General features: G+C 43.8%; 1 protein-coding gene across 1 annotated transcript in view; it reads left to right on the top strand.

Moving 5' to 3' along the window:
* LOC126235320 (retinal guanylyl cyclase 2) overlaps positions 1–25,540 on the top strand; it is a 456,575-nt gene extending 431,035 nt beyond the window's left edge. The window contains exon 11 of the mRNA XM_049944043.1: positions 25,283–25,540. Within this exon, the coding sequence (XP_049800000.1) occupies positions 25,283–25,540 (258 nt within the window). The remainder of the gene's footprint in view (positions 1–25,282) is intronic.
* Positions 25,541–26,023: the final 483 nt, after the last annotated feature.

The following is a 26,023-nucleotide window of genomic DNA, read 5'->3' on the forward strand; positions in this document are numbered from 1 at the left end:
CTTTCACATTTAGTAATATTAGTGTGGAAGTATGGATTAAGCACATTGAGGATTGTATGAGCACTTAATTCTAGCTGTTACCCGCGGCTGCCTTCGCATACTAGTAAACTGAAATGAAATGTGCCTATTGCTTTATTGGCTGGGAGGTCTCGTTCAGATCGTTCGACCACTTAGTGCAAGTCTTTTTTATTTGACGTCACTTCTGTGACTTGCACGTCGATGACGGTAAAATGATGATGAGGGCGACACACACCCAGTGCCGAGCGGAGAAATTCCGACCCGACCAGAGATCGAGCTCCGGACTCAGTGATCGAGTGCCAGTAGCGCTAGCCACAAGACCACGACCTGTTAAGGCTTATCAGTTGTTTTGTTAGATGATTTATTGTGACGGTACTCAAATACAATGCAAACTTTCTAAAATTATTAAATAACGTAAAACTGACGAAGAAAGAAAATAAAACATTTATATTTCAGTGCAGCCCTAATTTTATATTTGTAAATGCAACTCGTCAGTTTGCCGGCCGGGGTGGCCGAGTGGTTCTAGGCGCTTCAGTCTGGAACCGCGCGACCGCTACGGTCGCAGGTCTGATGTCATTAGGTTAGTTAGGTTTAAGTAGTTCTAAGTTCTAAGGGACTGATGACCTCAGATGTTAAGTCCCATAGTGCTCAGAGCCATTTGAACCATTTTTTTAATACGTCAGCTGACCTCATGTGTCTGCCTTGTTACCCATGGCCACGCTCGCCTATCTTAATCAGATTCAGCCCCAGTAACATCTACCCACGTTCTACATGTAAAGACACGAGGTCTGTCTGTCTGTCGTATAGCATTTAAATGACACCGTCGTCCGGAACCGCGCTGCTGCTACGGTTGCAGGTTCGAATCTTGCCTCGGACATGGATGTGTGTGATGTCCTTAGGTTAGTTAGGTTTAAGTAGTTCTAAGTTCTAGGGGACTGATGACCTCAGATGTTAAGTCCCATAGTGCTCAGAGCCATGGGTTTGTGACTGATATTAGCATGGCAGTATAGACCAAACACTTTGAAGACTGTATAAGCATTGTATTCGTTACGTTGAATCGTATGACGTAGAACATATCAGACAATAAAAAGATTTGCACAAATACAGTAAAGTTCAAAAGTCAAAGAGTACATTTATTCAAAGAGTGGTTATTGCTCTATATTTCGCATTGTATTCTTCGTACTACACAGTTTCTCGAATATCCTATGTTCTTCCTCAGCGTTTAAGCTATCCAAATTTCATCAAAATAGGTTCAGCGGTGTAGTTGTGAAAGCATAACACAGAGAGCTACAGGGTGTTTCAAAAATATTATAAATGCCAAAGTACAGGGTGTTTAAAAAATGACCGGTATATTTGAAACGGCAATAAAAACTAAACGAGCAGCGATAGAAATACACCGTTTGTTGCAATATGCTTGGGACAACAGTACAATTTCAGGCAGACAAACTTTCGAAATTACAGAAGTTACAATTTTCAACAACAGATGGCGCTGCGGTCTGGGAAACTCTATAGTACGATATTTTCCACATTTCCACCATGCGTAGCAATAATATGGCGTAGTCTCTGAATGAAATTACCCGAAACCTCTGACGTGTCTGGCGGAATGGCTTCACATGCAGATGAGATGTACTGCTTCAGCTGTTCAATTGTTTCTGGATTCTAGCGGTACACCTGGTCTTTCAAGTGTCCCCACAGAAAGAAGTCACAGGGGTTCATGTCTGGCGAACAGGGAGGCCAATCCACGCCGCCACCTGTATGTTTCGGATAGCCCAAAGCAATCACACGATCATCGAAATATTCATTCAGGAAATTAAAGACGTCGGCCGTGCGATGTGGCCGGGCACCATCTTGCATAATTCACGAGGTGTTCGCAGTGTCGTCTAAGGCAGTTTGTACCGCCACAAATTCACGAAGAATGTCCAGATAGCGTGATGCAGTAATCGTTTCGGATCTGAAAAATGGGCCAATGATTCCTTTGGAAGAAATGGCGGCCCAGACCAGTACTTTTTGAGGATGCAGGGACGATGGGACTGCAACATGGGGCTTTTCGGTTCCCCATATGCGCCAGTTCTGTTTATTGACGAAGCCGTCCAGGTAAAAATAAGCTTCGACAGTAAACCAAATGCTGCCCACATGGATATCGCCGTCATCAATCCTGTGCACTATATCGTTAGCGAATGTCTCTCGTGCAGCAATGGTAGCGGCGCTGAGGGGTTGCCGCGTTTGAATTTTGTATGGATAGAGTTGTAAACTCTGGCGCATGAGACGATACGTGGACGTTGGCGTCATTTGGACCGCAGCTGCAACACGGCGAACGGAAACCCGAGGCCGCTGTTGGATTACCTGCTGCACTAGCTGCGCGTTGCCCTCTGTGGTTGCCGGACGCGGTCGCCCTACCTTTCCAGCACGTTCATCCGTCACGTTCCCAGTCCGTTGCAATTTTTCAAACAGATCCTTTATTGTATCGCTTTTCGGTCCTTTGGTTACACTAAACCTCCGTTGAAAACTTCGTCTTGTTGCAACAACACTATGTTCTAGGCGGTGGAATTCCAACACCAGAAAAATCCTCTGTTCTAAGGAATAAACCATGTTGTCTACAGCACACTTGCACGTTGTGAACAGCACACGCATACAGCAGAAAGACGACGTACAGAATGGCGCACCCAGAGACTGCGTTGTCTTCTATATCTTTCACATCACTTGCAGCGCCATCTGTTGTTGAAAATTGTAACTACTGTAATTTCGAAAGTTTGTCCGCCTGAAAATGTACTGTTGTCCCAAGCATATTGCAACAAACGGTGTATTTCTATCGCTACTCGTTTAGTTTTTATTGCCGTTTCAAATATACCGGTCATTTTTGAAACACCCTGTACTTTCGCATTTATAATATTAGTATGGATACGAATACAAAGAATGAGGCCAGTATTTTTGAACCTAAAGAACATGGAAATGATGGGGCATCCGTCACATCACAGTGCATCCGCTGCAGCACTCGATAATGCTTTGTACGAATTCCCATATGAAAACATTTTCAAAAGCCATAATACACTGGTGTGCAAATCTTAAGGACGAAAGTAACTTTCACATAATGTGTCACTGCCAAGTAACATAGCTCGATGAAACTTCGACCATACGTGGAAAGAACAGCTACGGTATAGTGCAGAAGGTACCTGGGAGGAACACGCAATGAGACGAACAGAAATGACACTTTTATTCAAAGACAATAGTTACGCTAAAGGCACCGAGATTCATGACGCTGGGACACGGACAGCAATGTGGTCTCATGATGGCTACAAGGTTGGTAAGGAGTCTTTGTGTTAGAGCGTTTCATTCCTCCACCAGGGCTGTTGACAAACGCCGGATGGTCGTTGGTGCATTTGGACTTACTGCAATACGTGCCCCAAACGCATCTCACAATTGATTAATGGGATTTAAGTCGGGGGAACGGACAAGCCAGTCCATTCGCCGAACATCCTCTCACTCCACCCGCACTGTTCCATGCGGTTGCACATTGTCATCCATAAAAATGAGAAGTCCGAATGCATCCCTGAAAAGATGCACGTGGGGAAGGAGTACGGTGCCACAATAAAGTTGACAATTAACTGTACCGTGTTCAACGATTTGGAGGTCATACGCCCGTGCAACATCATGCCTCCCCAAAACAATAACACCTCGACCACTAAAACTATAATGTTCAGTAATGTTCCTGGCTGCAATATCTATCCTCACATGGCGAGAGGTGGGAACACTCCTTACCAAATGTGTGACCAGTATGGGAGCACATTGTAAAACATGCACTGCCGTCAGTGGTGGTAAAACGCCTTATTCAGAACCACGTCTTGCCTTTTGTATGTCCAGGGAGCAACACGAATCGCGGTGACTTCAATGTATTTATTCGTCTTTGAATAAAATTGTCGTTTCCGTTCTTATCATTGCGTACATCCTTCACTTACCTTCTGTACTGTACTGTAGTACTTCTTTCAACGATGGCTTAAGTCTGATCGAACTATGTTACTTGGCAGTGACACATCATACGGATATTACTTTCATTCTTAATGTTTGCACACCAGCTTATAGGAAGCGACAAATCTTTTACCAGTACGAAGACTCTTTCATAAGATCCCTGTATAAGGGGAAACAACGAGTCGTCCTAAAACTCCAGAGTCCTTACGTCGCATGTGATGGAGACAACACAGCGCTGGAATGCGATGTGATCAAATATTCTTATTGGGGATTCGAACCCGTATCTTTGCCTTTTGCGGTCACCAAGTCTAAGATACTTCGGAAAAACTAGCATTCCTAGAGAAACAATGAAATCTTTTACAACACTTTCTGATCCTTAAAAATTAGCAGTGTTTCTCTGTCTGCATAAAACCCGTAATATTAATGTTTGGTATATGTCATTAGTGCTCTGTCTCGTTCTAAACACTCTCTTCTGTGATGACGTGTAAGTGGCGCACACTTCAGTGCGGTCGTAGCAAGTGAGCCACGTTCATAAAAACGTCTGAGAAACGAACTTGCCACCACCGGTCTTTCAATATCCGTGAAACGTCAGCATATAGCTGCACAGTCACATAACTGTATCTCTCGTCAGTCGGCAATGGTAGCACGTTCAGCTCCCACTGTAATCCGCCGAAGCGTTTTAAGCTAAGTGGAACGTTTAGTCTCAACCTGTAGATACCAAACAGTGAAGCATCCTTTGGCATCAGCCTATCCGCGCCAATTTTCCAAATGCACGCCTCTGCTGTCCAACAGACGGATGTTGCCTGATACCTAGTTTTATTGCCTTTAGTCACTGCAGGAGCACTCTCGCACTGGCTGCTCAGCAGTCTGAAGTGGAGAGAATTGTGCTCCCTCCCTAACTGCTTCATCTCTGCTGTTTTTTCTACTCTTTATTTCATCTTTACACTGCCAGTTTAGTAGTAACGCACAACCTGTCTTTGACTGTGTACGTGCAATCGATGCGTAATTCACGACTCGAGTTCAGTAAAACAGACTCCAATGATAGTTAGCTCTCCGATCATGCATTTAGCAGCTTTCGCTTGCTGTTTTATATGTTCCTACTTTTAGAGAATATGTATGTAATGGCCAGGTTTTCATTAGGGAAACGAAGGAAAATAAATAAAAATCTTTGGATCAGGGCAATATATTAGAAAAAAAGGGTTTATTTTTTGGGGTTAATGAACCGCCAAATTCAGATCAATAAACGTTACGATAACAGTCCGATGAATTGAGCAGTGGTCGTGAAAAAGTAAACGTTTGCACGCAAAATTAGAGACGTGACTGTAAAACACTTTTGTTAAATTAATCATTATTACTACCATCCGGCCGGCCGATGTGGCCGAGCGGTTCTAGGCTCTTCAGTCTGGAACCGCACGACCGCTACCGGCGCAGGTTCGAATCCTGCCTCGGGCATGGATGTGTGTGACGTCCTTAGGTTAGTTAGGTTTAAGTAGTTCTAAGTTCTAGGGAACTGATGACCTCAGATGTTAAGTCCCATAGTGCTCAGAGCCATTTGAACCTTTTGAACTACCATCCAGGAAGGATGTCACTAAATGAAACACTTCCGTTAACTTGGAAATGTGTCTTCGTTTTTACTTTACTCCCTCATACTAGATTTCTTGCCTGTTGCCCTAGTGATTAGGATGAAAAAGTAAATCGAGGCCCAATGAAACAACCTAATTTTGAGCATTTGAATAACAGCTTGTAAGCAAACAGGTGTTGGGAAGTGACTTTGTGGATACCTCTCACACGATTCAGTTTTGAAGTGATTAATTACTTACAGTGGGTACTATATAACCTCTCCTACTCTTTCTCAAATGCAATCTGTGGTGTGGGAAATATTTCGGGAATGTTCCGGATACTTTTGCATAATCGATGAAACGCTTCCATGATTTACATTCATAATCTTTTATTTCTTCAGACAAAGTCAAATGATTCATCGTGCAATGTGTACGATAAAGACAAATGGTTCCGTAGGCATTTTGCAATTACAATTCCTCACATTTCCAACAACCACGAAAATAGATCCCCTAACATGAGGTAGTTTAAGATTCAGTTAAAACGGTGTTGGATCTAAGGTAACCATTAGTCATAAGCATGTTGTGCCACAAAAGGATATTATTGGCAAAGCCAAGTTAAACAAGGCCAGAGCACCGTGTTGCAATCAGACTGGCAAACAGGCAGAGAGCGGGTACTGCAAATGATATGGGGCACAACGGAAGCTATTGCTTTATCTCGCTCATGCGACAAGTCTGAATCATTAAGTCAGCAACATGTCCTCACTTATGGAGGTTCATAACATCATTCTGACACCACAGCACCATGCTGCAAGAGCGGATAGATGTTCCACACGAAAACCCTTCAGCCCGTTGACATGACGGAAAAGCACCATGCTGAAGTCCTGAAAACCACAGTTGTGACGACGAGATGTGGCGAGGAGTGCTGATGAGCCAGGAAAAGGAGGACAAATGCAGTCGGCCATACACAGTATCAGTGCCTCAGAAAGACAGTAATAAATACTCAGGCTTCCAATCCAGGCCCATATGCTGTTCAGTTACAGTCAACGCTGATCCTGTGACATGCTGCCTGCCGTTCGCCTCTTACATGACTTGTACCTTCGAGACTGCTGCCTGCTTGGCCTGCCAAACCTAGTCACTGTAAGCTGCTGACATCCAATGATATGAATTCCTTGGGACTTCTATCTCTGGCTTGCTGAGAGCCAAACTGATGGTGTTTGGTGCACTGTCAACCTGTTCCTGTATCCGAGAGGCGCGCCCACGGCATACTTCTAATGGAGAGGCGTGGCATAACTCTTCATTATCATCTTCATCGCACACAGAGCTGCTCGAGTTGCTCAGGCACACACTTTAGATGTCCAGGAGAGTGTCCTAGTAACATGCAGTCTACGATCTGCTGGACGACGCCACCATATGAGCCCCACCTGCCGCCCACTTCCCTTGATGACGTAGCAGTATTATGTGAACAGCCGCAACAGAGACAACAGCCTCAAGAGATGGCCGAGCACATACGACAGCACGCTCTACTCGGTGTGCTGTGTTCGTGGCCATCCTCGCTGCTGCCACAGAGATGATGATTCAGTTGTAATACTTAACCGAATAAATGTATGTCTTATTAATGCTATTTCATTAGCACACCGAGCGCCTTCACAATTGTATTTTCAACGCTTTGCCATCCTACGACTGTAAGGGTCCAAAGGCTCTTCCAAAGGCAAAATTTTACTCCCTCCCATTCATCATAGGACACATGAAAAAGTGTCCTCCGTATTTATTACTGTTCACTACAGAAGAACGATGTTGACAGAGGAAGGAAACAGCATAGAACGAAACACGCAACGAAACTCTTATTTAATTGAGAATCACTAGTAAAGGGAATGTCCACAACACTTTCCATAACGAGAAATCACAGAATTGACCTTTCTCACAGGGCCTGGAAAAAGTACACACATTAACCAAGTTCAGCCAGAAGTGATGCGAAAACACCCTCGCTAGCGAAACGGCACCTCTGCCTTTAAGAGTGAGGGGTGGGGATCGGGAGTCATTAAGAGTGCCGGCAAAGGGCGGGAGATTATTTAAGTACACTGATCAGCCAGAACATTATGGCCACTGACCTACTATCGATATAAACCCGCCCAGGCAGTAGCAGCGTATCCTGGCGAGGAATGACTGCTAGTCAGACACATGCAAGGTGCATCTCGTATCGGTAAGCATGCTGTCCGTGTGCGGAATGGGGAAGGCGTGCGATCCATCTAAGTTTGACCGAGGGCCCGGATGGCCGAGCGGTTCTAACAAGGGAACCTCCCCATCGCACCCCCCTCAGATTTAGTCATAAGTTGGCACAGTGGATAGGCCTTGAAAAACTGAACACAGATCAATCGAGAAAACAGGAAGAAGTTGTGTGGAACTACGAAAAAATAAGCAAAATATACAAACTGAGTAGTCCATGTCCAAGATAAGCAACATCAAGGCTGATGTAAGCTCAGGAACGCCGTGGTTCCGTGGTTAGCGTGAGCAACTGCGGAGCGAGAGGTCCTTGGTTCAAGTCTTCCCTCCACTCAAAAATTTAATTTTTTTTCAGTTTATGTGACAAACTCTTATGTTTTCATCACTCTTTTGGGAGTGATTATCACATCCACAAGAAAACCGAAATCGGGTAAGGTAGAAGAATCTTTTTACCCATTCGCCAAGTGTACAAGTTAGGTGGGTCGACAACATATTCCTGTCATGTGACGCACATGCCGTCACCAGTGTCGTATAGAATATATCAGACGCGTTTTCCTGTGGAGGAATCGGTTGACCTATGACCTTGCGATCAAATGTTTTCGGTTCCCATTGGAGACGCACGTCCTTTCGTCTACTAATCTCACGGTTTACCGGTGCGATCGCAAAACACAGACACTAAACTTATTACAGTGAACATAGACGTTAATGAACGAACGGACAGATCATAACTTTGCGAAAATGAAGAAATTAAAATTTTCAATGACGGTAAGAATTGAACCGAGGACCTCTCGCTCCGAAGCTGCTAACGCTAACCACGGGACCACGGAGCTCCTGATCTCACGTTAGCCTTGATGTTGCCTATCATACGCGTGGACTACTCAGTTTGTATATTTCGCTTATTTTTTCATAGTTCCACACAACTTCTTCCTGTTTTCTCGATTGATCTGTGTTCAGTTTTTCAAGGCCTATCCAGTGTGCCAACTTATATCTAAATCTGAGGGGGGTGCGATGGGGAGGTTCCCTTGTAAGCGCTACAGTCTGGAGCCGCGCGAGGACTACGGTCGCAGGTTCGAATCCTGCCTCGGGTATGGATGTGTGTGTTGTCCTTTTAGGTTAGTTAGGTTTAAGTAGTTCTAAGTTCTAGGGGACTGATGACCTCAGCAGTTAAGTCCCATAGTGCTCAGACCCATTTGACCCATTTTTGAGGGCCTGGAGGCTCGGAGCGAGCATTTCGGAAACTGCACGACTCGTCGGCTGTTCGGGGAGTGCTGTGGTGATTATCTTCAACACGTGGCGAAGCCAAGCTGGAACCACGTCCAGACGTAGTGGGGTTGTGCAGCCACCCCTCATTACAGATATCGGGCGTCGTGGGCTGGGCAGACTGGTAAAACAGGACAGCCGGCTAACTGTGGCAGAACTAACATCGGACTTTAAAGCTGGTCAGAGTACAAGTGTGTCTGAACACACCGTGCACCGACACTCCTAAACCACGGGCCTCGACAGCCGAAGACCCACGCATGTGCCAATGTTAACAGCACGACACCGGCAACTACGACTGAAATAGGCACGTGACTGTGAGCACTGGACGTTGGCGGATTGGCAGAGCGTTGCGTGGTCTGATGAATCCCGATACCTTCATCATATTGATGGAAGGGCGCGAATCCGTCATCTTCCAGGGGAACAGCTGTTTGACACCGGTACTGTGGGATGGAGACAAGCTGGCGACGGCTCCATTATGCTCTGGGAAACATTCATGTGGGCATCCCTGGCTCTGATGGAGCTCGTGTAATGCACCATGACGACCACAGAGTATCGTGCACTGGCTGCAGACCACGTACACTCCTTCATGACGATAATGTTTCCCGGCAGCAGTGGCATTTTTGGGCAAGATAATGCGCCATGTCACAAAGACAGGTGTGTGATGGAGTGGTTCGAGGAACACAGTGGCGAGTTCCAGATGAATTGCTGGCCCCCTGACTTGCCAGATCTGAACCCGATCGAACACATCTGGGATGTGATTGAACGTGGCGTCAGAGCTCAACGACCCCTCCCCAGAATGTACGGGGATTGGGTGATCTGTGTGTGCACATGTGGTGCCAACGTCCTCCAGTGACCTACTAAGGCCTCATTGCTTCCGTGCTATCTGTGCCAAAGGTGGACATACCAGCTATTAGCAGGTGATGATAGTGTTCTAGCTGATTAGTGTATGAAGTGACCAACCAATACCCCACTCCGTTTGTAACTTTTTCATCCTTGTACGATCAGTCCCCTTCTCCGTCATGTGTCCCATACTACCCAGAAACGGCTCCTCTGTTCAAAATGTAGAGCCGGCCGCTATGGCTAAGTTGTTCTAGGCGCTTCAGTCTGGAACCGTGCGACCGCTACGGTCGCAGGTTCCAATCCTGCCTTGGGAATGGATGTGTGTGATGTCCTTAGGTTAGTAAAATTTAAGTAGTTCTAAGTTCTAGGGGACTGATGACCTCAGAAGTTAAGTCCCATAGTGCTCAGAGCCATTTGAACCAAAATGTAGAGGGAAGAGATTCGTTGGACTGGAAACGTCCAAACACTCTCTCGCTCCAGGGTTCGCGTTTTTCGATCCTTCTCATTCTCTGCCCCTTTCTCTGCCTGGTCTAAAAGATGTTAACAAGTGAACGGTCCCTTTGTTTAAAAGAGTAGAGGGCGAAGAGATTCGTTGGATCTGAAATGTCCAACCAACACCGTCACTTGTCATCTATTATGCATCGCCCATTCTCTGCCTCGCGCTACGTTAATTTCCAAATACCAACACAATCAGTCAATTACAATCACTCCAGAAATACAGTATAAAGGAAATTAAAGTAGCTTATATAGGAATAAGGAGAATAAAACACCTTGCTTGGTCCCTCTTCTCTCCGGAAGTTTAGTGAAGGATTGTCAGGGTAAAATTTAGCGTGGTAGACTCGATAACGCAACAACAAATATGACGCCCTAGTGACAAATTAAGCCAAGTTACATGAAACGAACGGATGGACACTTTTCAACTAGGCTGGGAGAACAGATCGTTGCCCCGGAAGCCCCGATGATAAGAGACTACAGGCGTGAGAGAGAAAGAAACGAAAAAAAAAAGAAATGCGGAAAAATAAAAACAGAAAAATTAGTAAAATCGATCAATCAACTGAAGTCTTTCCTTATTTAAAAATAATCTAAGTAGGTTTAGGAAATTATTCTGACGTAAGGATACGCAAACAATTCCGTCAACTTTAGCCTGCAGACAATGCTTCGTTCTATGTGGGCTACTCGTAAATGAAAGGCATAACACATGGAGTTAAAGAGTACAGAAATGATACATGTAATTGAATATGAAATGTTTAAATTTATTGATACGTTCAATGAAGGTAATTTTTGCACACCATATTGAAAGCTAAGGTTGGTAGCGACCGAGAACAACTCACCCACAGTCTTTATATTTCTGTCGGAACTGTGAGGCACTGCTGGAAGATACACCTTAGGGTTAAAGATTAATACTTACAGTGTCAAATAGGGAGGGGAGGGGGGGTGCCACAAAGGCGTCATTGCGCACAACGGTACCTTTTGGTCGCCAAAGTTGCCAGCGAGAGAATTCAACATACCAGCAGCTCGAATTCCATCGACCTCTCTAATGCAACACTAGAGAGAGACGAGAAACCAAGAAAATGTGAGAGCGCTATACTATGACTGAGGATACGAACTACATTGATACAAAGGCGACATACGGGACCAATCTTATTTATTATACGTAAGCAGCAACAAATAATTGAAATGCAGTTCATTGCATTTATTAGACACCTATGATTTACAAGGCAAATTAATTTTCTGACAAAAAGTGTGTTCTACATCTCCTCCTAAACCACTAGTACCACTTCGTACATATATCCCTTACAGTCAGGTACCAATTGCTGTCGGGATAAGAACCAGATCCCCATCATAGTTCAGGAGTAAGACGTCATAAAAACAATGAGACGCTTGAAAAATTCCGCATCATGCATGAAGTTTTAATAATTTATTCTTTAGTATTAAGACAACCTCACAGTCGAATCATAAGGAAATCTCGGACACCTCTCAGCGCTTACGACAGCCTTCAAGTGCGAAGAGCAAACGGCTGTCAGCAAAAACAATAGCCGTCCATAGAGCTGTGAGGAGGCGTTGCCATAGAGACGTTTACAAAACTTCATTGTTGACACGTGAAGCAGCTGTACTTATTCATTTGTACATTATGTATATTTCTTTGTACGTCTGTTTCATAATTTCAGAGGTGTCTTCGGAAACACACGGAAATGCTATTTTTTCGATATTACACTACAAAGACAGTTCATTTTTTTGTTTCCGTTCGTAATAGGAATTTGAAAAACGAATACCTGGTCGATGTTAGATTTGTCAGCAAGTTCGTTGAAAATTCTTATTCATTTTCGCTAGAAACTCTTATCACACCACTATTATACACTCGATTTTTCAAACAATATCTACATGATCGAATACAGAGATCACTTGATACGGAAACTTAGTAGGAGAATGTATAATTTTTAGTATCCCAGTCTCCCTGTTATTATAAAATTTAAAAAATTCATACTTTTCCAACACAGACTGACTCAGACAAACCTTGCTAAATACTATGGATGACAATCCAATTCTCCTAAACACAGGTGGTCAGAAACAGTCTGAAAATGTTGGAAGGGTGTTGCACAGGAGGTTGTAGTGAGAAATAATTGTTGAGAATAAAATTCGATTCGCTGTGCCGTTTCCGAGTTGTTTAGTCAATCAGTCGGTCGCGCGCGAAAATTCAAGCACCCTGCCAGAGAGCGTCGTCAACTGTGTTCTTCGTTTGGTTTCCTCAAACCGAACAATGTAGCACCTAGCTTAAAAATGGTTCAAATGGCTCTGAGCACTATGGGACTTAACATCTATGGTCATCAGTCCCCTAGAACTTAGAACTACTTAAACCTAACTAACCTAAGGACATCACACAACACCCAGCCATCACGAGGCAGAGAAAATCCCTGACCCCGCCGGGAATCGAACCCGGGAACCCGGGCGTGGGAAGCGAGAACGCTACCGCACGACCACGAGATGCGGGCCACCTAGCTTAAGTTTATCATCTGAGAAAGGGAAATTTTAACTGGTAATGAGCATCTGGACGAAGGATAACTCACCGAAACACATGTCTGTGGATTAGTGCATTTTAGCGCGTGCAAATGCTTTAATTTGGACACGCGACGTCGTGGTTGCCTATCTTCAGTGGTAAATAACTCGAAAACAGAGCGAATTATCGAATTTTTTCTTACGTTACTTGCTAAAAAAAACACTCAACAGGCTAGATCGCATAAAATATTTCTTTATTTAAGACAGATAGTTTCGACAGACTTTGCTATCATCTTTAGGTTTGTAACAAAGTGCACATACTTGGAACATGTCTCATAACAGGTGTTAAGACGTAAGGTTTCAGATAAAAAGTTTTAGTTTGACATTACAAAAACCGGAAGTGTAACTGTACAGTTACATACCTTAAAAGTCTTTTTGTTGTGAAAACGTGTTCATTTTACGTTGAACGTCACGCCAAATTGCCATGTGGATAAAAATCAGCACATTATAAAAGGTTTAACATAATTAAAATATTTACAAACAAAAGCACCTTCTGCAAAATGCCATGACCAAATACGTGTATCGGTTGCAAATGCTTGTTGCATCAGAAACACACAGTACGCAGTAGGACGTCTGTTTACATATTCTGGACATATTCCAAACAGTGAAAATCCACTTTAAACGACGTGTAAGGTACAACTGACAGCTAGTATTGCAAAAATGACATTTGTATAACGTTTTACAGCCACTATATGGCTCTTACATCGGAACCGTGTAACAGACTGTAAATAATTCATTTTTCACATTTGAAATTAACTACTTTGGTGAGTGGCCATAAATAGTAGTAACGATTACAAAACTATACTTTACTTTCAACTGAAAACACATTTTTTACCCTCATTGTCGCCTTTACACGTTCTTATTACTGCATGCATGGTGTTAAAATTAAGGCATTTACTCTGCAATAGTTTATTTCGTTGTTGTTGTGCCGCGTACATGCCGCAAACGCAACTGGCGCACAAGCTCATAAGCGCACACGTCCATTGCTGTATGGGGGGACTGGGGCGACTGGGAACGTTTTGTAAGTTTTGTCTAGTAGTCTGTCACATGATCCCTTGATACTACCCGGACAATCACAAGGGAGGATTCGGAATGCATAATTTCAGTAGATACCATCAAACTAAAATGTATTTACAAATTTTCTCAATTAGATTATTAACGCCTTGAGCATAATTATTGGCAAAAAATTGCGTAGAATGTAAATATTATATACTGAGCCTGGTGAGACAAGAGACAACCGCAGTTCAAGCCTGACACGTAGAGAACTGTACTTTAGTACTTTACTACTTTAGTCTTACTTCAAAAACGTGCTCTGGATAGGTGCAAGTCATACTCTGGTATGTTGTGCGGTGTGTACATAGGTGTTACTACAACATAGAAAGATATATAGATATGTATGACAGCAAGTAAAACCGATCGGACCTTCAGTAGTCTCAAAATGAGAAAATTCAATCCAACAATTATTTCTCAACACAACCTCCCCTGCAACAACATTAAAAGCTTGTCAGCCTGTTTCTGAATAACCTGTATAATTGCAGTGTCGAGGAACTCCATGTTCATTAAAATATACATCACTGCGAGAATTTATATTATACGTTCACAGAAAGGTGCAATCAATTTGACATCTGTGTTTCGTATACCAGGAATTACCAGAACTCAGATGTCTGTTTGAGGCTTACCTTCTGGCTGGAATCGTTGCTCCATTCTCTTACTGCTTTTCGCGGGGCGGTAGCACTCATGTTGCTCGCCATTCGACTCGCCTGAAACTGTTGCTGAGCAACGGCCTGGGCTACCGCTGCGACACGCGGATTGTTGACAAATCCGTCACGTCGCGATATAGGAAAAAAAATCAGCGCACAATTAAGGAAACTATCCAGCGATACTAGCAGGAGAGTAGCTAGCCTGGGACGACTGCGGTGATTCCCCTGAGGATAATGTGACCGTGGAATTTTGTTTCTTTTTTTACGTTAAAAACTGGCCAAGTTCGAGTATAACTTAATCGATACTGGCAGGACAATGGTCCCGGGATTCTAAGACTTTCGTGTAAGATAATTACAAATTAAACGTTTTCGGATTTTTCCCTCTACTTGTACTGAAAAACCTTCCTTATTGCCATATTTAATGATTCTAGATCAATGGGAAGTGCCCTATAGGTTTTGATGAATGAATTCGCGAGTGTCAAAATATGTGACATCGCCGGCCGTGTTTTTTTTTTCTTTTTCATTGACTTAGAATTTTATATTTCTTTTTTACACCGCCAATGGAACGTAGACCTTAATATGTCCCATAAATTTGGACTTGACACGTTTCCCGTTCCTGAAAAAAAGGTTTATTAGCAGCTGGACAGGCAGACAGACAGACTTACAACAAAGTGATCATATAATGGTCCCGCTTTTACCAATTGATATACGCAACGCTAAAAATGAAGAAAAGTTAAAAGAACGGAGAAAAGTGCAAAATTTGATAAAATCGATCAGTCTAGTGAAATCTTTCGCTTCGTTGAAATAATGAAATATCGTTTTGAAAATAATCCTGACGTAAGGATTTGCGAATCATTTATCTTCTTTGGTCAGATCAAAGATGAACCTACGTTATGACATCAGTTAATTGAGTATATAGGTCCAAAGAGACTAGAGATGAGCACGTGTTTCGAGCAAGGCTATGACGGAGCGTCTGTCTTGTGTGCCGTATACAATAGTGCGAAAAAAAGAATCAAGACATAATTGCAAATTAGTCCTTAAAGGCGTTGGAGAGATGAAAATGCTAATCAAGAAACAGCCCTGCATTTAAAGGTAGTTGAGAAAATATGCGAATTTTTTGGTCACATCATGATTCAACGGTAGGACTTTCAAAGTTGTTGCGTAAGTACTTCCAAGGTTACGCTAAAGACACCAAATCCAATGCGTTGGATGGCAGTTAGATTAGAGATTCATTGGCGTACTTCAGAGGCGGGCAAACATAATTCGCAGTATTTATGATACGATATGATATATAATTTATAAATATAATGTGACGAACGAAGTGTAGGAATATATCTTAAAAATACAATCTTATTCTTTTCAGATTCACTATAAACAACTAAAAGGAATTAATACTCCACGCAGGGCTTTGCAGTCTGAGAATATGGATGCTATACCTGCATACGACTGCTTAGGCACGGCACTGTCAGAAACAAACCTAAAACATTACAGTTTAAAGTATTTAACGAGCGGTCGGCAATGAGATCACGCTATCATTAGAGACGGGGGGCAAACTGAGGTAGACGAAGGTTGGGTAAGGAAATCGGCCGTATCCGCTTCAGCGGAACCATCCCATTTGCCTCAAGTGATATTGCTGGGATGGGTGGGAGAGGGGGGGGGGGGGGGGCGAGCAGTACAAGGAAAATGACAGAAAACCTCAATCCAGATGAGCGGACGAGGTTTGAATTTGAATCACCATCTTCCCTAATGCTAGTATAGCGTCGTACCACTGTGACATATAGCTCTATGTTGCTGTCAGAAATAGGTAGCGACATACTACTACATAAAACTTCCAAAACCTTAGAAACATATGCTCTGAATGTAAATTTCCTTTCAAAGGAATTAAATTGGTAGAGAAGCATCTCGACGATCTTTACGAGGACGGTAGGATCACACACAGTGCGTAACTGGGCTTAAAGTGACACATTTTTGTCCAGTGATTGACAACACGTATTCGAAAATAAATACCTTGTTTTGATGAATGAAGTATGTTATAAACGCATACGTAATACTATAACATTTTCTTTCATATGTACTGACTGTGACACAGACTTATAAATATAGCTACTAAGTTTATCAGTGACACTAAAGTGTGTACACAAGAACGTGCGCAGTGTGTTACAGTATAGGTTATATGCAAAGAAATGTTTAAGCGTGACATATCAACTGGTAAAAAACTTGTACTATGCGCATTTACCACATATACACTGAAGCGCCAAAGAATCTGGTAAAGGATGCATATTCAAATACAGAGAAAAGTAAAAGGGCACAATACGGCGCTGCCGTCGACAACGCCTATATAAGAAAAGGGTCTGGCGCAGTTGTTAAATCGTTTCCGCTGCTACAATGGCAGGTTATCCAGATTTAAATGAGTTTAAATGTCGTGTTGAAGTCGGCGCGCGAACGATGGGCACAGTATCTCCGAGATAGCGGTGAAGTGGAGATTTTCCCGAACGACCATTTGACGAGTGTACCGTCATTATCAGGAATCCGATAAAACATCAAATCTCCTACATCGCCGCGGCTGGAAAAAGATCCTGCAAGAATGGGACTAACGGCGACTGAAGAGAATCGTTCAACGTGAGAGAAATGCACCCTTCCGCAAATTTCTGCTGAATTCAGTTCTGGGTCTTCAACAAGTGTCAGCGTGCGAACCACTGAACGAAACATCACCAATATGGGCTTTCGGAGCCGAAGACCCACTCGTGTACCCTTGGTGACTGCAGAAGACAAAGCTTTACGCCTCGCCTAGGCCCGTCAACACCGACATTGGACTGTTGATGACTGGAAACAAGTTACCTGGTCGGATGAGTCTCGCTTCAAATTGTATCGAGCGGATGCACGTGTACGAGTATGGAGACAACCTCATGAATCCATGGGCGCTTCTTGTCAGCAGAGAACTGTTCCAGCTGGTGTAGGCACTATAATCGTGTGGGGCGTGTGTAGTTGGACTGATATGGGACCCCTGATACGTCTAGATACGACTGTGACAGGTGACTCGAACGTAAGCATCCTGTCTGATCCCCTGCATCCATTCATGTCCATTGAGCATTCCGACGGACTTGAGCAGTTCCAGCATGCAGTGCGACACCCCACACGTCCACATAATTGATCATATCTGGGATGCCTTGCAACGTGCTGTTCAGAAGAGATCTCCACCTTTCTTACTCTTACGCATTTATGGACAGTCCTGCAGGATTCATGGTGTCAGTTGCCTCCAGCAGTACTTCAGACGTTAGTCGAGTCCATGCCAGGTCATGTTGGGGCACATCTGCGTGTTCGCGACGGCCTTACACGATATTAGGCAGGTGTACCAGTTTATTTGACTCTTCAGTGTAGAAAAACAAAGTATACATAAACAGGACATAAAAATGAATACCATGAAGATGCTTAGCATGAGTAGGTGGAACATGTTCGTCAGACACAAATAAATTCAATTGGAAAAGACGGAATTTGTATTATCTATATGGTAAACCATAATTAAAAATCCTAGGTCCCTTCAAATAATTAACCGGAAAAGTTGTATAAAAATACAAAACTTCGACAGAGTTTGTGCTTCTTTGATATTTTTTGATGGTGTCGTAAAATTATTATCAGTTGGGCCTAGCTCGTCTGCCTCGCGAACGGAAAGCTGGGCACCAGTGAAATAAGATGGCAGCATCCCGGCAGGTTTGCACCAACGTGGATCATTGGAGTGTCATCAGATTTCTATTACTTGAAGAGTTGAAGTCAATCGAAATTCACCATCGGATGGCAATGCAATACGGTGAAAGTTGTCTGAGTCGAAGACAAATGTACGAGTAAGCATACAAATTCAGAGGGGTTGTAACAATTGCTAAAGATTCACCACGCCCAGGACACTCTGTCTGCGCGGTCACACAGACCAACATTGTGAGAGTTGATACGGGGAAACAGACGTTCAAATGGTTCAAATGGCTCTGAGCACTATGGGACTTAACATCTGAGGTCATCAGTCCCCTAGAACTTAGAACTACTTAAACCTAACTAACCTAAGGACATCACACACATCCATGCCCGAGGTAGGATTCGAACCTGCGACCGCAGCGGTCGCGCGGTTCCAGACTGAAGCGCATAGAACCGCTCGGCCACACCGGCCGGCTACTATATTTGCATTTACTTTTGTTTCTGTGTACAAGGACATCAGCGCTCTCACTACGTGAGCCATATCAAGCTGTAATACCAAGTGATTATCAAGTGACCATTAACATCTCACGTGGACACTCATGTACAAAAGTAAAGTTTCGTTTAGACGTGTACTCATAACTTCACTAAGCATTAAATCGATGGAAATATGTAGACCTAAATATTGCATCAGTCGTGAAACCAGATGTCCTGGCCCCACTTTTCTACCACTTAGTTATTGTCCTAAGGTGTGGAAGCATGTATCAAATATAACTCTGACATGACCATATGCTCCTGTAGAATAAGAGCTAAGCGTTCATGCAATAGGCTCAAAGTTGAGCCATATTGTGTAAAAAAACGACAGAACCTGTAGTCTAGGCAAACTGACACGCAAACACTTCCTTTACACCAGATATTCTACCAAGCACTGAAATACTCTCTTCAGTTACATAGTTGTTCTTCTCCGAGCACCTTGCCACGTCGTTCAAACAAGTATTTTGTTGCATAAGATTACAGTTTGGCTGTTGAAGCTTGATTCATTTCCTGTATTGCATGTTTACTTCACACAGAACGTACAACTTTCTCTTGATACGAACAACACTGTCATGAGATGGTGAATCCAGACTGAGGGACACACATCCTTTTGGCAACATTAGAAAACACACAAATGCTTAAAATGGCAAAATTAAAATGACATGACAAATTTGCAATGCACAGGAATTATTGATACTTTGTGGGTCAGAAGTTCATGAAATAAAGAAAAATCTTCCAACATAACAGCACAGAGCAAAATAATCATGTATCCATCGAAAAAATAATTATTATTGCGAACATTTAAATGAATAATTTGTTGCCTAGTCGCAATAGTCATTCAATGGATTATCTCAAACGCAAATGCATCTGCAGTTGCTGTGATAGCAGCTGTCAACAGCAAAGGAAAGAAACTTTAATATTAGATTCTGTCAAATAAATATACAGAAACATTACGGTCATTTATGAAACGTCCAGCGCAACTTACATTCCGTGTCTTTGAGAGTAACAATGATAAAAACAAGGCTCTAATGCCAGTGCATAACGTTGAACTTCAGTCGGTATGAACTTTATAGAAACGTTCCGACTATATTGTGCTATATTTGACTGGTGTTCTTATTTCGTTGCAATGCCTTAATCCAGAAGCTTTTCCTTGTGAACCTCCAAATTGCAATCTTATAAGATTGAAGCCAGTAAGTGAAAACGTGAATAAGAACATATTTAAACCAAAAGCATTATTTTAGACAAAGTGCTCACTTGTATAACGTTACAGCTGACTTTCCACTTCTGTTTTTGCATCCGTGGGTAACGCGAGTAACCATTGCTACACAGATTTACGTCTGCGTTTCGGAACTACAATACAGACATTCAACTCACATTGTCGTGGCTACCCTAGTGTAACGGAGCACTGATCTGTGACTTCGTGATTACTGCGTCAGGGCATCTCCACAGCTTCTAATCTCCTTGGTCGCAGCTATGTTTACATTACAAGAGCGCAAAGCGACGTGGTGTGGTAATAGGTTTGCTCAAGCAGCTACCATATACAGAGCTAAAATCGCATATAAGCAGCGCCTTCTCCCCTTTCTCACTAGTTGTACTGTGGCTGTTTGCTGTATAAGCAATAAGAGCAGGCAGCCAGACCCGACCAGGAAACCGCGTCCGACCATCCTGATTTAGGTTTTCCGTGATTTCCCTAAATCGCTCCAGGCAAATGCCGGGATGGTTCCTTTGAAAGGGCGCGGCCGACTTCCTTCCCCATCCTTCCCTAACCCTATGAGACCGATAACCTCGCTGTTTGGTCTCTTCCCCCAAACAACCAACCAACCAACCTACCAGGAAAATTTTTCTGGAGCTCCCAAGCTGCCACATTAGCGCATGCGTAGTGCTGTCTGAGACTGGGGATAGACTCCACGTAATTTGTTTGTGGCGGGTTCTTTTGAAAACTGTTGCAGTTCCGGTGATCGACTATTTCGTGTTCACGGTTCATCGTTAATCGTAAGGTAAACATTTTACGTGTAAGTATAAAATCGCCTTTACTTGTGGAACTGCAAAAGAACTCCAATTAGATGAATCATGAAACTGCCATTTATTCCAGATGTCTCGCGGATCGAAATCGGATTTTCTGTCAATTTTCCGGGGGCTGGAAGTGTTACCGTCGTACCAAAACACAGAAAAACGAAAACTACTGCGAGAATGTGGTGATGCAATATAGAAACACTGAACTTATGAAACATATTCGTGTGCGGCGTCATGTGACAGTGGAGTTACGTCAAAAATTTAGGAACCCTAGCCATTCTAAGTATCCGGAAGGAGGAAGTGCGAAGCTACTTCCACTGCAGCACTTTCTGATCATTTTGTGGTTTGCTAGCCACGAAGCGGCGAGTTTTACGGTAGTGGAAGACAAATTTAATATCTGTATTGGTTCTTTATAACGTTTCATAGAAAGAGTGAGTTTGTTAGTGGTTTACGAGTCGACGTTATTAAGTGGCCGCCTGCCTTAGAAAGGGCACAAATTGAGGCCAGTTTCTCGGCAAATAGGATTCCTGGCGCTCCTGGGGCAATTGACGCGATGCACATTACAACAGACAATCCTGGAAGAGGTCCCCAATTGTATTTGAATTGGAAAAACTATTTTCCGTGCAGCTACCAATAGTCTGCGATCACAACCGACGGATTCACGACTCGGCTATGTGGGTTCTGTCCACCACGGGTGAGTGTTCAGGACGTCAACACTTTACCGAAACGACGAGGAAAAGTGCAGGGATTTTCGTAATCGGAGTGACAGTGCCTAGCCATACGTTAGGAATTTTATTAACTCCGATTAGAAATACAGGGCATTTTTCTAGAGTTCAAAATTATTTTAACATGGAAATCTCGAAAAACAGGTGTGTTGTTGACCACTGTTTTAGATTCTTAAAATAGTGTTTTAGACAGTTGTACCATCCAAAATTGAGGAAAACTGAAGACATAACTCACTTCATTCGAGCCTACTGTGTCCTGCAAAACCTCGCTATGGAAGGTAATCTATAATTCGAAGAAAACGAAGGTACATGGCGCAATAGCTGTATTACTATTTCGTAGATTGCTTTACAACATTTAAGAGTTGCTGCTACACAAATCATCAGGTGCTGCACCACTACTCGCGGGAATCCAGCCACGCTCTCTGGTAGCTGCTTGAGCTAACCTTGTGCTGCTACAAGCAAAGACGAAGGTGCCACCTAACAACTGATGTGTGTGCTAACCTATATTGCCAACATAAAGACCATTACACCGGGAATGCAAATACTAATTGACATACCCTCGTACATGCTATTCACAGGCGTACTGTGATGATGGCTGCGAAGTGAATGTTGGTGTGAAATACGAACATGGAGGTGGTAAAACTGAGTCTGCTTCGTGTACTAATCACGCTGCTTAGTAATAGATACACTGAAGAGCCAAAGAAACTGGCACACCTGTCTAATATCGCGTAAGGCCATCGCGAGCACGCAGAAGTGCCGCAAAAGGACTTGGCATGGAATTGACTAATGTCTCAAGTAGCGCTAGAGGGAATTGACACCATGAATCCTGCACGGCCGCCCATAAATCCGTAAGAGTAAGAGGGGGTGGAGATCTCTTCCGAACAGCACGTTGCAAGGCATCCCAGATATGCTCAATTATGTGGACGTGTGGGGTGTCGCACTGCTTGCTGGAATTGCTTAAGTCAGTCGGAATGCACAATAGAGATGAAAGGTACTAGGGAAACAAAGAAAGCTTCATCATAGGTTTAAGAGTAGTCGAATCATAGCTGATAAGGAAAAGCTGAACGAAGCGAAAAAGAGCGTAAAGAGAGCAATGAGAGAAGCATTCAACGAATTCGAACATAAAACATTGGCAAACAATCTAAACAAGAACCCTAAAAAGTTTTGGTCATATGTAAAATCGGTAAGCGGATCTAAATCCCCTATTCAGTCACTCGTTGACCACGATGGCACCGAAACAGAGGACGACCGAAGAAAGGCAGAAATACTGAATTCAGTGTTCCGAAACTGTTTCACTGCGGAAAATCGTAACACGGTCCCTCACTTCAGCCGTCGCACGGACGCCAAAATGGAAAATATTGAAATAAACGATATCGGAATTGAAAAACAACTGCTATCACTTAGTAGCGGAAAAGCATCCGGACCAGACGAGATACCCTTAAGATTCTACAGTGATTATGCTAAAGAACTTGCCCCCTTTCTATCAGCAATTTATCGTAGATCTCTGGAAGAACGTAAAGTACCTAGCGACTGGAAGAAAGCGCAGGTCGTTCCCATTTTCAAGAAGGGTCATAAATCAGATGCGAATAATTATAGGCCTATTTCGCTTACGTCAATCTGTTGTAGAATAATGGAACATGTTTTGTGTTCTCGTATTATGACGTTCTTAGATAATACAAATCTCCTTCATCATAACCAACATGGATTCCGCAAACAGAGATCATGTGAAACTCAGCTCGCCCTATTTGCCCAAGAAATTCACAGTGCCGTAGACACTGGCGAGCAGATTGATGCCGTATTCCTGGACTTCAGGAAGGCATTTGATACGGTTCCGCACTTACGTTTAGTGAAAAAAATACGAGCTTACGGAATATCGGACCAGGTTTGTGATTGGATTCAGGATTTCCTAGAAGAAAGAACACAACATGTCATTCTTAACGGTTCAAAATCTGCAGATGTAGAGGTAATTTCGGGAGTACCGCAAGGAAGCGTGATAGGACCTTTATTGTTTACAATATACATAAATGACTTAGATGACAACATCGGTAGCTCCGTGAGGCTATTTGCAGATGACACGGTTGTCTACAAGAAAGTAGCAACATCAGAAGACTCGTACGTACTCCAGGAAGACCTGCAGAGGATTAATGAATGGTGCGACAGCTGGCAGCTTTCCCTAAACGTAGATAAATGTAATATAATGCGCATACATAGGGGCAGAAATCCATTCCAGTACGATTATGCCATAGGTGGTAAATCATTGGAAGCGGTAACGACCGTAAAATACTTAGGAGTTACTATCCGGAGCGATCTGAAGTGGAATGATCACATAAAACAAATAGTGGGAAAAGCAGGCGCCAGGTTGAGATTCATAGGAAGAATTCTAAGAAAATGTGACTCATCGACGAAAGAAGTAGCTTACAAAACGCTTGTTCGTCCGATTCTTGAGTATTGCTCATCAGTATGGGACCCTTACCAGGTTGGATTAATAGAAGAGATAGACATGATCCAGCGAAAAGCAGCGCGATTCGTCATGGGGACATTTAGTCAGCGCGAGAGCGTTACGGAGATGCTGAACAAGCTCCAGTGGCGGACACTTCAAGAAAGGCGTTACGCAATACGGAGAGGTTTATTATCGAAATTACGAGAGAGCACATTCCGGGAAGAGATGGGCAACATATTACTACCGCCCACATATATCTCGCGTAATGATCACAACGAAAAGATCCGAGAAATTAGAGCAAATACGGAGACTTACAAGCAGTCGTTCTTCCCACGCACAATTCGTGAATGGAACAGGGAAGGGGGGATCAGATAGTGGTACAATAAGTACCCTCCGCCACATACCGTAAGGTGGCTCGCGGAGTATAGATGTAGATGTAGATGCAGGTGATCAGACAGGATGCTTACGTTCGTGTCACCTGTTACAGTCGTATCTAGACGTATCAGGGGTCCCATATCACTCCAATTGCACACGCCCCACACTGCTGACATGCAAGGTCCATTTATTCATGAGGTTGTCTCTATACTCGTACACGTGCACCGGCACGTCCAAACGAGACTCATCCGACCAGGCAACATGTTTCCAGTCATCAACAGTCCAATGTCGGTGTTGACGGGCCCAGGCGAACCGTAAGGCTTTGTATCGTGCAGTCATCAAGGGTACACGAGTGGGCCTTCGGTTCCGAAAGCTCATGTCGATGATGTTGCGTTGAATGGTTCGAACTCTGACATTTGTTGATGGCCCAGCATTGAAATCTGCAGCAATTTGGGGAAGGGTTGCGCATCTGTCACGTTGAACGATTCTCTTCAGTCGCCATTGGTTCCGTTCTTGCAGGATTTTTTTCCGGCCGCAGCGATGTCGGAGATGTGATGTTCTACCGGATTCCTGATACTGACGGTAGTCTCGTGAAATGGTCGTACGGGAAAATCACCGCTTCGGCGCTATCTCGGAGATACTGTGTCCCATCGCTCGTGCGCCGCCTATAACACCACGTTCAAACTCACTTAAATCTTGAAACACTGCAATTGTAGCATCAGTAACCGATCCAACAACTGCGCCAGACACTTGTCCTATATAGGTGTTGACGATCACATCGGCGTATTTTGCCTGTTTACATATCTCTGTATTTGAATACGCAGGCCTATACCAGTTTCTTTGGCGCTTCAGTGTACAAGTGTGCTGGTCGCGAGTGCCGATGTGGTGGTTGGTGCGCAGGTGGAGACGATCGGCGACGCGTACATGGTGGTGGGCGGCCTGCCGGTGCGCATCCCGGACCACGCGGACCAGGTGGCCACCATGGCGCTGGACCTGCTGCACCAGAGCGGCCGCTTCCGCATCAGGCACCTGCCCGGCACTCCCCTGCGACTGCGCATCGGCCTCCACACAGGTCAGCCGCACAGCCTAGCACAACGCGCCGCCAGCTTTCACATTAAGACTGTAGTTCAATCCCTTATGCAGGTAGGGTCCTTGTAGGCGTACCACTACTCGTGCTGTTATAATGGTACGTCAAAGTACGTTACTGATCCACATTTGGTTTGAACATTCACTGTCTCACAAAACAGAGTGCAGCATTCAGAAGGCACGGTCGAATGCCAATGTAGTTCGTACACATACATGTCATGACCAGTTACGTTACTGACTGCAGTTGCGAGTCTCCGTGACAGGCAGAATGGTCGACGTAGAGCATTAGTGTTCGTGCTTAGTGTTGCTACAGTGTCTGGTAGAGTATACAAGTGACGTGAACAGCGTCAGATATTGAGTGATTACTTTGAAGGACATGAAGGGGCTGTGTACCCGTATGAGACAGCATTATCAGCACTTCACAGAGTTGAAAGGGGTTGCATCGTCGGTCTTAATTTGGCCGGCTGATGGGATCTTGCAGTATCCAGAGATCCAGAGTCTCTCTCTCTCGCTCTCTCTCTCTCTCTCTCTCTCTCTCTCTCTCTCTCTCTCTCT

Source organism: Schistocerca nitens, chromosome 2, assembly GCF_023898315.1.
Source record: "Schistocerca nitens isolate TAMUIC-IGC-003100 chromosome 2, iqSchNite1.1, whole genome shotgun sequence".
NCBI lineage: Eukaryota > Metazoa > Arthropoda > Insecta > Orthoptera > Acrididae > Schistocerca > Schistocerca nitens.